This window comes from Mus caroli, unplaced genomic scaffold (genome assembly GCF_978045245.1).
Source record: "Mus caroli unplaced genomic scaffold, Mus_caroli_1 scaffold_1, whole genome shotgun sequence".
NCBI lineage: Eukaryota > Metazoa > Chordata > Mammalia > Rodentia > Muridae > Mus > Mus caroli.
In genome coordinates this window covers 56,125,844-56,139,356 of record NW_028227256.1, presented here as the reverse complement: position 1 = coordinate 56,139,356, position 13,513 = coordinate 56,125,844, and the positions used below count along the sequence as shown (strand labels likewise).

Sequence of the window (13,513 nt, the reverse complement as noted above, 5' to 3'; positions counted from 1 at the left end):
AGATAAACTCTTTCTTCCTTAAGCTGCCTTTTGTCAGGGTATTTTAATCACCACACCAGAACAGTAACAAAAGTCCTAGCTAGCTTGAGGCCTTGGATCCGACTCCCAGCAGGGTAACTGAGTGTGGTGCTGCAGCTATAATCATAGCCCTTGGGAGGGATCAGCAGGGAGAGCAAGAGTTCAAGAGCATCCTGGTTTAGAACCTCTGGTGGAATCACCATGCCTGACCTCAAGCTGTACTACAGAGCAAATGTGGTAAAAACTGCGTGGTACTGGTACAGTGACAAACAGGTAGCTCAGTGGAATTGAAGACCTAGAAATGAACCCACACACCTCTGGTCACTTGATTTTTGACAAGGGAGCTAAAACAATCCAGTGGAAAAAAGACAGCATTTTCAACAAATGGTGCTGGCACAACTAGCGGTTATCATGTAGAAGAATGCGAATTGATCCATTCTTATCTCCTTGTACAAAGCTCAAGTCTAGGTGGATCAAGGAACTCCACAAAAAACGAGAGACACTGAAACTTATAGAGGAGAAAGTGGTAAAAAGCCTCAAAGATATGGGCACAGAGGAAAAATTTCTGAACAGAAGAGCAATGGCTTGTGCTGTAAGATTGAGAATTGACAAATGGGACCTCATAAAATTGCAAAGCTTCTGTAAGACAAAAGACACTGTCAATAAGACAAAAAGGCCACCAACAAATTGGGAAAGGATTTTTACCAATCCTAAATCAGATAGGGGACTAATATTTAATATATATAAAGAACTCAAGATGGACTCCAGAAAATCAAATAACCCTATTAAAAAATGGGGAACAGAGCTAAACAAAGAATTCTCACCTGAGGAATACCAAATGGCTAAGAAGTACCTGAAAAAAATGTTCAACATCCTTAATCATCAGGGAAATGCAAATCAAAACAACCCTGAGATTCCACCTCACACCAGTCAGAATGGCTAAGATCAAAAATTCAGGTGCGAGCAGATGCTGGAGAGGATGTGGAGGAAGAGGAACACTCCTTCATTGTTGGCGGGATTGCAAACTGGTACAGCCACTCTGGAAATCAGTCTGGCGGTTCCTCAGAAAATTGGACATAGTACTACCAGAAGATCCAGCAATACCTCTCCTGGGCATGTACCCAGAATATGTTCCAACTTGTAATAAGAACATATGCTCCACTATGTTCATAGCAACCTTGTTTATAATAGCCAGAAGCTGGAAAGAACTCAGATGTGCCTCAACAGAGGAATGGATACAGAAAATGTGGTACATTTACACAGTGGAGTACTACTCAGCAATTAAAAACAATGAATTTATGAAATTCTTAGGCAAATGATTGGATCTGGAGGATATCATCCTGAGTGAGGTAACCCAATCACAAAAGAACACATAATATGCACTCATTGATAAGTGAATATTAGCCCAGAAACTTAGAATACCCAAGATATAATTTGCAAAACACATGAAACTCAAGAAGAAGGAAGACCAAAGTGTGGATACTTCGTTTCTTCTTAGAATGGGAGAAAATACCCATGTAAGGAGTTACAGAGACAAAGTTCAGAGCTGAGACAGAAGGAAGGACCATTCAGAGACTGCCCCACCCAGGGATCCATCCCATATACAAGCATCAAACCCAGACACTATTGCATATGCCAGAAAGATTTTACTGACAGGACCCTGATATAGCTATCTCTTGTGAGGCTATGCCAGTGCCTGGCAAATATAGAGTGGATGCTCACAATCATCTATTGGATGGAACACAGGGCCCCTAATGAAGGAGCTAGAGAAAGTACCCAAGGAGCTAAAGGGGTCTGCAACCCTATAGGAGGAACAACATTATGAACTAACCAGTACCCCCCCAGAGCTGTGTTTCTACTTGCATATGTATCAGAGGGTGGCCTAATCGGCCATCAATGGGAGGAGAGGCCCTTGGTCTTGCGAAGATTATATGCCCCAGTACAGGAGAAAGCCAGAGCCAGGAAGCAGGAGTGGGTGGGTTGTGGAGCAGGGCGGGGGGTTGGGGGGTTGGGGGGAGGGTATAGGGAACTTTCAGGGTAGAGTTCGAAATGTAAATGAAGAAAATATCTAAAACAAAACAAAACAAAAGAACATCCTGGTTTACACAATGAGTTGGGGCCAGTCTGGGCTCTCTGGAGACACTATCTCATGCAAGCAAGCAAGCAAGCAAGCAAGCAAGCCTCAAGTAAAATATTGATAAATTGTATTCTTTAATTTTGCTATATTAGTTTTAAATCTATAAGATGTTAGTGTTAAACACTGTGGTATAAATTGTCTCACTGGTCAGTAAAATATGACCCAAAAATAATAAAATAAAATAATAATCAAGAACAAAATAATAGCAGTAACTATTCATTGAACCCTGAAAAGAGACTGTTACGTACTCTCATTTGATCTTCTTAACAGCTCTGTGAACTATGTGCTATTATCAGCCACTTTAAAAAAAAAATGAGACAGGGTTTCTCTGTGCAGCTCTGGCTATCCTAGAACTAGTCTGTAGACCAGGCTGGCCTCAAATTCATGGAGATCAGCCTCCCTCTGCCTCCCAAGTGCTGGGACTAAAGGTATGCCCACCCAACTGAACAGCTCAATCTTAGATAAGCAATTGACCCAATATCACCGCACTGCAGTGGTACCTAGCAGCCAGATGATGCAATCTTCAATCTACTTACTACCTTACAATGCTGCCCAGGATGCACAGAAACCACAGGAAGCTGGGTTTGGTGAGGCACCCCTGTCCTCCCAGCTTTTAGGAGGCTGAGGCAAGAGGCCTAGATGTGAGGCTAACTTAGGCAAATTATTGAACCCCTATCTCATTAAAAAAAAAAGAGTAAATTAATGAGACAGCCCCTGAGGGAGAAAGAAAATGCTTAAAGAATGTGCCTTCTATCCAGGAGGCTAAAGCAGAAGGGTTGAAAGTTCAAGACCTGCCTGGGAAACTTAGTGAGATCCTGTCTCAAAAAATAAATAAATAAATAAAAAAGTTTGTGTGTTGGACCCTTGGCTCAATCCCTAAGCATTGCAGGAAAAACAGAGACAGGAAAACAAGCTATGATCAGGGAAATCCCCACCAAGAATTAATATGCTATTACACTTCTCTTTTAAATGAGTTTCTGAGTTGTATAGACATGGTTTTAGCATGAATCCAAACATATGGAAAACATTTAGTAAGTGTGCATAGAAATCATAATATGGACAGCAGTTTTGAACTCTATCTTAAAACCAAATAATAAAATAATACTGTAAATAATCTTGGGAAACTGGTAACAAAATCAAACTTTGAAATTATAGTTATCACTTCTGGAGATACGAGAGACTGCACGCTGAGTGGATAGACTGAATAATCAGAACACTGTCTGGGGTCCATGTGTTCCTGTCCTTACCTTCCCGGATGGCTGTGAAAGGGACTCCCTCCTCTGCATTCATGCGGATGACTTTGAGAGCTACTAGTTGTCCATTTATCCTAGAGAGGGGTGGGGCAGACACACACACTCAGTGAGATGGCTCAAAGCAACAGCTTACATCGGAGAGTCTATTAAAAACAAACAAACAAAAACACCAAAAAAAACCCCTTTCCTTTACTATGTCTCCTACTATTTAAACCTAGAATTTTCTCAAAACACAAAACTCATTATATATAAAACATGTTACATATATATTTTGAAACATCCTTCTCTTTGCTAAGGTGTTATATTTTCCTTATAGAACATCCAGAGAAAGCAGAGAGGCACAGAGAGACCATCTCCTTCATAATACCTCTGATCCCTCTGGTGCATTTAATCCAGCCTTGTGTGTCACCTAACTTTGGCTGTGGCTTCATAACTGTCCCCTTGCTTGAACCCTTGTACCTCTGTCTACTCTCAGTAGAGTAGCTGGGGATATCATATGAAAGTGAGAGTCAACACTTCACTTAGTTTTCAGACCTCAGAGAATCTCCACATTTCATGTCAGATAACAGCCACATTCTCTTTTCTCTTCTCTTCTCTCTTCTCTTCTCTTCTCTTCTCCTCTCCTCTCCTCTCCTCTCCTCTCCTCTCCTCTCCTCTCCTCTCCTCTCCTCTCCTCTCCTCTCCTCTCCTCTCCTCTCCTCTCCTCTCCTCTCCTCTCCTCTCCTCTCCTCTCCTCTTCTCTTCTTTCTTCCTTTCTTTTCTCTCCTCTTTCTCTCTCTCTCTCTCTCTCTCTCTCTCTCTCTCTCTCTCTCTTTCTTTCTTCCTCTCTCTGTTGTTTATTTTTGTTTTTGCAGAGGGTAGGGAGATGCAAGTTTTTGTCTTGTTGAGACAGGGTCTTGCAATATAGCTCAGGCTGTCCTCCAACTTTCAGTTCTCCTGGATGAGTCTGTTAACAGCTAATGTCTGACTTACCGTAGCATCCAAAGCACCCTCCGATTTGCCTAGGTCTCCCCCTTCCCTCTCCTTCCGTCCTCCTATTCTCCACTTATTTGTCCCAGAAGATTTTGTGCAAGTTCTTTACTACCATGGTGTTTCTAATACTGTGAGATACATACAGCAAGGCCTGCTCTCTCTGTTCCAGGGTTACTCAAGTGCCAGGGTTACAGGAATAAGCCACATGCCTGGTTTTATCATTTCCTCTTACAAAATGTGCTACTCAATAATGTTATAGTATCTTATCATACAAATACATTACAATGTGTTCTGCCAATTCCAAATTCTTATAAATTGCAGTTTGGGTTATTTTAAGAATACTGTGCTGGGCATGGTGGCTCCTGTTGTAACTCTAGCCCTTGAGTGGCTAAGGTGGGAGGAAGGGTGCCACAAGGTCAGCCTGGGCTACATGATGAGTTCTAGACCAACTTGGGCTAGCATGAGACTGTCTCAAGGAAAAACCATGGTGATCATTTCTGCAGTTAAAGATTTTCCCATAGCTCCCATTGTTTCCTTGAGGTAGATATGGAATTGCCAAGTCATAGGGTAGGCACTGCACGTGTCTTTATTAAAGTGAACCCAGGCCCACATTGCTTCCTAAAGAGCTCTGTACTACTGAGCTACATTCTCAGCTCTATCATTTTAAACTTCATTTTTAAAGAGCACGTTTAGAATTTTAGAAAAATTAAGAAGACATTATAGAAAGTTCCCATATCCTTGCTGTTTCTTTGACCTTCGACTCCTACTTAGGAAGGTACAGTTGTTAGTTAATGAACCAAACTGGGCATGGCGACCCACACCTATACTTCTGGCAGTTGGGAGATGGAGGCAGGAGGCCAAGGAGTTCAAGGTCATCCTCAGCTACACAGGAAGTTCATCTGGCCTGAACAGCATGAATCCATATCACAAGGCAAAGCAAAACAACAAAACCTAAACTAAAAGAGTGTACACTAATGATAATTAATGAACCAATATTGATACATTATTATTAAAGGCCATAATTCATTAGGATTTTTAAAACTTTTTTAAACAATTTAACCTAATGGATTCTTCTTTTTTAAAAAAAATCATTTACTTTATGTATATAGGTACACCATTGCTCTCTTCAGACACATCAGAAGAGGGCATCAGATCTCATTACAGATGGTTGTGAGCCACCATGTGGCTGCTGGGAATTGAACTCAGGACCTCTGGAAGAACAGTCAGTGCTCTAAAACACTGAGCCATCTCTCCAGCCAGGATTTTAACTTTAACTTTGACTTCATGTCCTTGTTTCTGTCCAGATTCTATTCAGGACTACATTTAGTTGTTGAATCTTGCTAGGCCCCTCTTGGCTGTGCAGTTTGTCACATTTTCTCAGGATTTGATCACCTGGATGGTTTTGGAAAGTGCAGGTTAAGAACTTTAAAGGATGCCCCTCTCAGAGTCTTTTTTCTTGATTTTTCTCTTGTTCTTCCATAAAAATGCTTTTGATTATTTGGGCATTTCACATCATGCACCCCAATGACACTGATTTCTCACAGATGTTTCTTTTAAAACTAAACTGAAATTCTGAGTTTGGGGAAGGCTCAGAGCATCTTGACCATATTCTATCATGACTTGAAATTCTTGATGTTGACTTTTTAACTGCCTGTGTGAGGTAGTATTTGTTGAATGTCGATTGTGAATCGACTATCCACCACCCCTATATCAGGATCAAATTCACTAAGTGTAGCCCGCACTTTGGGCACGGATCCACTGAGATCCACTTCTGAGGCAGTGGATCCACGTAAGGTACCTGGGGTTCTTTTGCATGGGAGATTTATTTCTTCTCTCTTCTTTATTAATGTACTGAGCCATTCATTTGTAGCTGCAGAAACTCATAGATATTTTATTATTTGGGTTATAACTCAATACCACTTAATTTTGTGCCCTGGTTTTGGCAGGTTTGCCCCTTGGAAGCTCTTCTGTTGATACCCATGCAGCTTTGCCAAACCTCTCCTGAGTGTGGGCTTAGATTGGCTTTTCCTTCACAGTTTGCTCTCTGTGGGTATCATATTTTAATTTTAACTTCACTACTTTTGGAACTGCATTTCCCAGTCTTCTCTATTTATCTCACCCCTATTTCTCCTTTTTACGGGAACGTTTTACCCAGACTTTTGCCCTCACAAAAGTCTCACTTGTCTTTCAAATTTTGAACTTAAAAAATTTTTTATGGGGTCTGGAGGGATGGCTCAGCAGTTAAGAGCACTGGCTGCTCTTCCGGAGGTCCCGAGTTCAATTCCCAGCAACCCCATGGTGGCTCACAACCATCTATAATGGAATCTGATGTTCTCCTCTGGCATGCAGGTGTACGTGAAGATAGAGCACTCATATTCTAGGAAAGGAGAAAAAGAGACTTATGGTGTGGTGACCACAGGAGATCCCAACCAGCTAAGATTTTCCCTTTATGCTTACAAAGGCAGGTACAAAGGCATATTCCTGAGTTCAGGGTTGACCTGGGACAGAGCAGGGTTACACTCAGGTGTGGTAGAAATGGTCATTTCAAGTTGGGGTCCCACCCAGCTATCTTATTGTCTGTGCTAAACAGAGGCAGGCAGATCTCTGAATTCTTTTGCAGTGTTAAAAAGAAAATGTGTGCTTGCTGTCTTCTAAGAATTAAGGGGCTGGGGTCACAGGATGCTTCATGGGATAATCAAAAGGAAGCCTGGTGTAAATGGCTGGATTGATAGGTAAAATAAAAGACTGGACTTAGGATCTAGAGGAGAGGAGCTATCCAGTGAATGTTTTAGGATAGCAAGGTAGAACTGCTTGGAGAACTGTCTTGAGAAGAAACTAGAGAGAGCTGTCTGGAGATCTCCAGAGACAGCAGACCAGAGAGAAAGCAGACTGGAAAGCTGTCTGGAGCAGAGCACAGGCTGCCAGCTTGGATCCACGATTTGACTTTGTGATTTGTTTTCTGCAGCTCTCGGACGCCCCATCCTCAGAACCCCTCTCTAAGCCAAGGCTGGTCCTTGCATCCTACACCTCTTCTGTAAGTATTTCAAGGGGCACCTCTGTTTAGTAACAAGAAAACCTGAAGTCAGAGAAGCACTGACATCCTTATATAGTAGCTTCCAACTGCCCTGACTTTGCAAACCCCTTGGAATCTGCTGCAGCACACACATCCTAGCTGCACCTCCCCTGCCCTTCCCTCCTTCCAGCTCCCCAACGCTGGGGCTGGTTCTGTGGTTCTGACAAGGGAAGTTTTAGGGTTTTTATTTTTGTTTTGTTTTGTTTTTAACTTGTTTCTGCACTGCACAGAGTTGTCCTCCTTGTCCCTGAGTCTAGCTTCTCTTCCCCTCCCTCAGATGCCCTGTTCAAATATTCCTTACTCAGTGAGCCCTCTTCTCACCTCTCCATTTAAAACTGTAATTACCCCCACCGCCCTCTGGATCTGCCCATTCTGTTCCTTTCCACAGCACCCGTCCCCCTCTGAGTCACTATTTTACTAGTTTGGTTATCGTCTTGTGTTCCTCCCACACTCCAAAGTACTCATCCCAGCTAAAGCCTGGCGTGGATACAGCAGCAGAGCAAAGGTGTTTAATTTCAGCAAACTTTCTGACTTCAGGCTGTCGTGGACCACAGCAACCGTTTAGGAATCCTACTTGTTTTAATACTGACAGTCAGATTTTTGTTGCTTCTGTGAGGATAACTTTCTCTATAATACTTTCTAAATAGTTATTTCTAATACATAAGCAACTTGTTTTGACTTTGTATACTGATCACACGAATGCTCTGTGTTACTAGGTCTAATAATCTCTTAGGTGATGATCATAGCCTCTTTAAAAAGAGCATGTTACAATCAAAAAAAAAAATTAATCATCTTCAGTTCCCTCCTTTTTGCAGAAGCTAGAACATCTATGATAGTTTTTGGGTTTTCGTGTTGTTGTTTGTTTTCTTTTGAGACAAGGTCTTACCCTGCCTCAGTTATAGCCTTCCTGCGGTAACCTCCTGATATGCCACCATACCTGGCTCTTTATAGTACTTTAAAATGTGCTTTTAAATCGTACATGTTCTGTTTTCATGGTAGCCTCCAGTTTCAACCACTAAAAGTAAACCTTTTGTGCTCATACTTTCCTGTGTACATCTCAATCTGTAGAATTACTAAGTGGTTTGTTTGTTTTCCCAAACAAGACCATGGGGTGCACGTTGTCTGGAAGACACCACTCCCCACCTCCTTCTTCAGTATCGGCCTCTTTCTATATTGGTTCATAGTATGGTAAATATTTACCTTGCCTTGCTTTAATGGATATTTAAGGCCAGTTTTTATTTTTATCTAGGCTATTATAATATGTAAGTATATAATCCTTTTGTAGTATATTAAACATAGTAGAAATATGCCATTCTTTTGTTGTATGTATAATACATACATTATTCTTTTGTGACAAGGTCTCTCGCTGAACCTGGGGCTAGCCTAGTGACTAGCAAGCTCCACGGATTGTCTTGTCTTCACTCCTTCCTGTCCTCACAGCCCTTGGGTTAAGGCATTCAGAGCTTCACCTGGATTTTTACTCAGATTTGAAGATTTCAATTCAGGCTGGGAAGCACTTCTGAGGGAATTTTTCATTCTATTACTAAACTGAGTTTCTTGAAAGCAATATATTATATTCTTAGTTTCTGGGATAATCTATGGTCGTGAGTCAAATCCTGGTTCTATATAATTAAAATTGTATTTCCCTGATAATCTTATTTTAACGAAGACAGCACAAATATGCAAACTCTAAAATAAGCAAAAAATATTTAGGTTTATAGTGCTTGCACTTTTAAAATATGACTACTGTTAAGTCATTATTTTCTCTACTGGAGTACTATAAGCTAAGGGATAAGGTTTTCCAACTCTCCTACCCTTACTACAAGGTAGATGAAAGCCCCTACCCCATCTTCAAACCAGGTATATTTGGGTTTTAGATAACAATTCTTTTTTCCCAACCATTTGGTATATTTTACAAATGCAGAACACAGTTTAAAGATTTAGGAAGGGATAAGAAAAGCCTTAAAGAAACCAACTGACTTTCTCACAAGGTAGTAATTGTTTGGGGGTTAACAGTGGAGAAAGTCTACCTTCTTCAGTGGTTGATTTTAGCTAGGTTTTTATTGGTTCGGTTTGGTTTATTTATTGGTTTTTTGGTTGTTTTTTTTTTTCTTTTTTCTTTTTTGGTTTTTTTGTTTGTTTGTCTTGTTTCTCAAGGCTGTTAAAATCACCATGCCGGGGCTGGCGACATGGCTCAGTGGTTAAGAGTGCTGACTGCTTTTGTAAAGGTCCTGAGTTCAAATCCCAGCAACCACATGGTGGCTCACAACCATCTGTAATGAAATCTGATGCCCTCTTCTGGAGTGTCTGAAGACAGCTACAGTGTACTTACATATAAACAAACAAACAAACAAATAAATACTTACATATAAATAAATAAATAAATGTTTTTTAAAAAGACAAACATATAAGAGCACTGACTGCTCTTCCAGAGGTCCTAAGTTCAATTCCCAGCAACCACATGGTGGCTCACAACCATCTGTAATGGAGTCCGATGCCCTCTTCTGGTGTGTCTGAAGACAGCAACAATATACTCATATGAATAAAATAAATAAAATCTTTTAAAAATCCAAAACCATGCAAAACAAAACAAAAGCTCTACCATGTCTACCATCCTTTTGTTCCAGATGTCCTGCCTCAGTCCCAAAGACTGAATGTGTGTGCTGTCAGTTGGCCTTATAATGCAATAGGAGATGACCTCATCAAAAATCTTCATGAGTCACTTACCTGCTGATGCCCTTGTAAACTTTGGCATAAGAACCTTCACCCAGCTTCTCCAAGTTCAAGTAAGATGAGGCTGCCCCAAAAGGGAGGCTCTTCTTCTGTTCAAAAGGTGGGGCGAGAGGTGGGAAGACAGAAAGAACACATAAAAAATATGTTGACTTATATTTTCCCTAGGGACATTAGACAGCAGTGTGTGTGTGTGTGTGTATCTGTCTGTCTGTCTATCTGTCTTGTCTTTCTGTCTGTCTATCTGTGTGCATATATTTGTATGTATGTTTGTGTCCGTGTGTGTCTATGTGTCTATGTGTTTGTGTATATGTCTGTGTCCATGTCCATGTGTTTCTGTCTCTGTGTCAGTGTCTGTGTCTGTCTGTCTGCATGTGTGCCTGTGTATGTCTGTGTGTTGTGTGTGTATGCCTGTTTGTGCATGTGCATGTGTGTGTGTGCATGTTTGTATGTGTATGTGTCTGTCTGCATGTGTGCCTGTGTATGTCTATGTGTTGTGTGTGCATGCCTGTTTGTGCATGTGTGTGTGTGCATGTTTGTATGTGTACGTGTGTGTCTGTATATGTGCCTGTGCATGTGTGTCTGTGTGTATGTGTGACTGTCTCTGTGTGTGTGCATGTGTGTGTATGTCTGTGTATGTGTCTATGTGTAAGTGCACATGCAAGCCCACACAGGCATCCCTGGAAGGTGAGGGCTAGCTTCCCTAGACAGGCACCCATGAAATTCTCCTTGATGCCTGTCAGCAGTTCACTCACCCATGGCAACCCCTGCCTCAGATTCTCTTCCTGAAAAGAATCACTGTTACTCCGGGGCCTTTTACTCTCCAACTTCTGGGCACTGGCAGCCTCGAGTCCCCTGGGGTGAAATGAAGCCATGGAACTGGATGCTTCTTTTAGATCTGTTAGCTAGAGGAAAAGAACGTCCAGGAGCAAAATGTGTACAAAGTCACAATGTAGTGGCTGGCAAAACCTTTTCTTTGTTTTATTAGCCTGTTTTTGGTTTGCTTGTTTGTTTATTTGTTGTTTGTTTTTGGTTTGATTGTTTGTAAGCTTCCCGCACCCCTGAAAGGCAGGTTTCCTGAAAGTCAGATCTCTTAGATGGTACCAATTACTGAAATACTAAATTTTTCCTTCACCTACACAGTTTAACCCAGCCTCCTTGAGGGTGTCTCCCAATTCCTTCATTTAACTCAATTTCCTCCGTACCTGCCCACCTTCCTTGGTACTTAATGTAATACCTTAGAATAATCTTGTAAGATACTGCTAATAATCACGAGCTAATTACTGAAACTGAGAATCCACAGTGGACCTACCGGTATGGCAGCTTGCCCTCTACAGTTCAGCCCTGCAATTTAGTGGCTCAGAGACGTCCAGAGAAGAACCACTTTCTCTATTTCAAGTCAAAAAGCGGCCAAACCCAAGGCTTATTCCCCTCTTCTGGTTTACAAGTACATCCCCAAACTTGATAACTACAGCCATAAATCCTCTGTGACTTTAATAGAATTTTCTTTTTATGAGTTTAGACCTACCGCAGAGGAATAAGACCCTGTTACAAAAGGGAGTGTCTGTCTGAATTGCTTGGTTTACTAATAAAGAAAGATGCTCCTCCCGGCATGCGAGTACCTCGAATACAGCAGGCTCGGTGCTTCCAGGCTGGCTTCTCTGACAGCTGTGCGCCTCCCCTCCCTCCGAACGGTGGTAGCAACTGCATCCTGGCTGTAGCCTCTTTGCACACAGCTCTTGACCCATACTAGCCCAGGTTCAAGGAGAAAACCCGCCCTTGAACCTCTTCCCACCCGCCTCTCCTCATACGCTCCCCCTCTGCCAGAGGTCAGCAGAGTGGAGCTTCTCTGTGACTCACACGAGGGCTCTGCCTGGAGCAGTCTCATGACTTCAGCAGTTTTAGCTCATCAGTGCAAAGAATGCATCAGAACCGCAGCGGCTAGCGCTCATGTGTGCACACTCAAAAACAAGGAGGCTCTGCCCGAGAGAATACAACTGGGCACACTGGAGTAAGCTCTCTCACTCCTGCCACAAGTCAGTTCTTTGGATACACTCACTTCCCCAGAATGTGCATCACCCAAGTGTTTACTGGGCTATCCTGGGGCTAAAGTGGTCATGCTGAGGCGTGTTCTATCCCTTGCTTTCATCTGAAAGCCTCTTGGTTTTCAAACTTGTTTTTCTTTTGAGGCAATGTCTCTCCCAGCAGCCCATCTAGTTTCCAAGTGGAGGTAATCCTCCTGCCTCAGCTTCTCCAGTCCCGGGATTGCAGATGAGAGCCATCTGACTCAGATTGGTTTTTCCAACATTAAAGTGAATTTGCAAACTAGCCAACTTTTAGAGTCAAAGGAACCACAGAACGGTGGTATGGAAAGAAAGCTGAGGATTCTGACTCCTTCTCTGCCTCCAAACGAAAGTCAATCTCAGTCTGACAGGGCAAAGCCATTCCTTCAAACACTAGTAAATACCTGTGTTGCTAATACTCTACAAATAGTGGAGAGTCAAGGGTGGAGAGCGGAGTTTGAGCTGGGTATGATGGACCCAAGACCTCTGGAAGAGCAGACAGTGCTCTTAACTGTTGAGCCATCTCCCCAACCCCCAGTGGCACACTTGTAATCTCAGTACTTTGGAGACTGAAACAGCAGGGTGATGAGTTCAAGACTAGCCTGGACGACGTAATATGATTCTTTTCAAATTTCAAGTAAAGAGGAAACAGAAATTGTGTGTGAGTATGTGTGAGAGTGTGGTGTGTGTGTGAGTGTGGTGTGTGTGAGAGTTTGGTGTATGTGTGAGTGTTTGTGTGAGAGTTTGTGAGAGTGTGGTGTGTGTGAGAGTGTGATGTGTGTGTACACGCACATATCTCCTCATTCCCCCATTCCTCCCTTCCTTTCATATCAGTGTAATTAATGTTTAATGTCTGTAAATACTATATTAGTACTTGGCATTTCTAGGAATCTAATCTGGATCAAACTGCTTTGTAGTCTGTGATTGTAGATAGAACTCTTTTTCTATGAGAGGTGCTCTAATATTATTTCCGTCATAATATGTCAATCGCAATAACATACACAACAATTATCTATGAGAAGAGGGGCTATGTGTTATCACAACAGTACCATGGATAGTTAACTTCTGAATTTTCCTCTGTTAAATCTTTACTTTTATGTGATTTCATTGTAGTGGTTTGCATAGAAATGGCCCCCATAGACTCATACATTTGAATGCTTGGCCCATAGGCAATGAAAATGTTAGGAGGTGTGACTTTGTTGGAGTAGGTGTGCCCTTGTTGGAGGAAGTGTTTCATTGTAAAAGCGGTCTTTGAAGTCTCATATGC

At 42.0% G+C, this 13,513-nt stretch overlaps 1 protein-coding gene across 3 annotated transcripts in view; it reads right to left on the bottom strand.

The window, feature by feature from the left end:
• The window catches only part of Cdk15 (cyclin dependent kinase 15), an 88,473-nt gene extending 76,542 nt beyond the window's left edge, over positions 1–11,931 (bottom strand). For 2 of the 3 annotated variants that reach the window (XM_021169327.3, XM_085838600.1), the window contains exons 1-4: positions 11,806–11,931; positions 10,939–11,088; positions 10,181–10,275; positions 3,403–3,482 (exon numbers count right to left, since the gene is read on the bottom strand). In XM_021169327.3, coding sequence (XP_021024986.1) covers positions 3,403–3,482; positions 10,181–10,275; positions 10,939–11,088; positions 11,806–11,931 — 451 coding nt within the window. The remainder of the gene's footprint in view (positions 1–3,402; positions 3,483–10,180; positions 10,276–10,938; positions 11,089–11,805) is intronic. The other variant, XM_021169401.3, reaches the window with a different exon arrangement.
• Between the last annotated feature and the right edge of the window lie 1,582 nt (positions 11,932–13,513).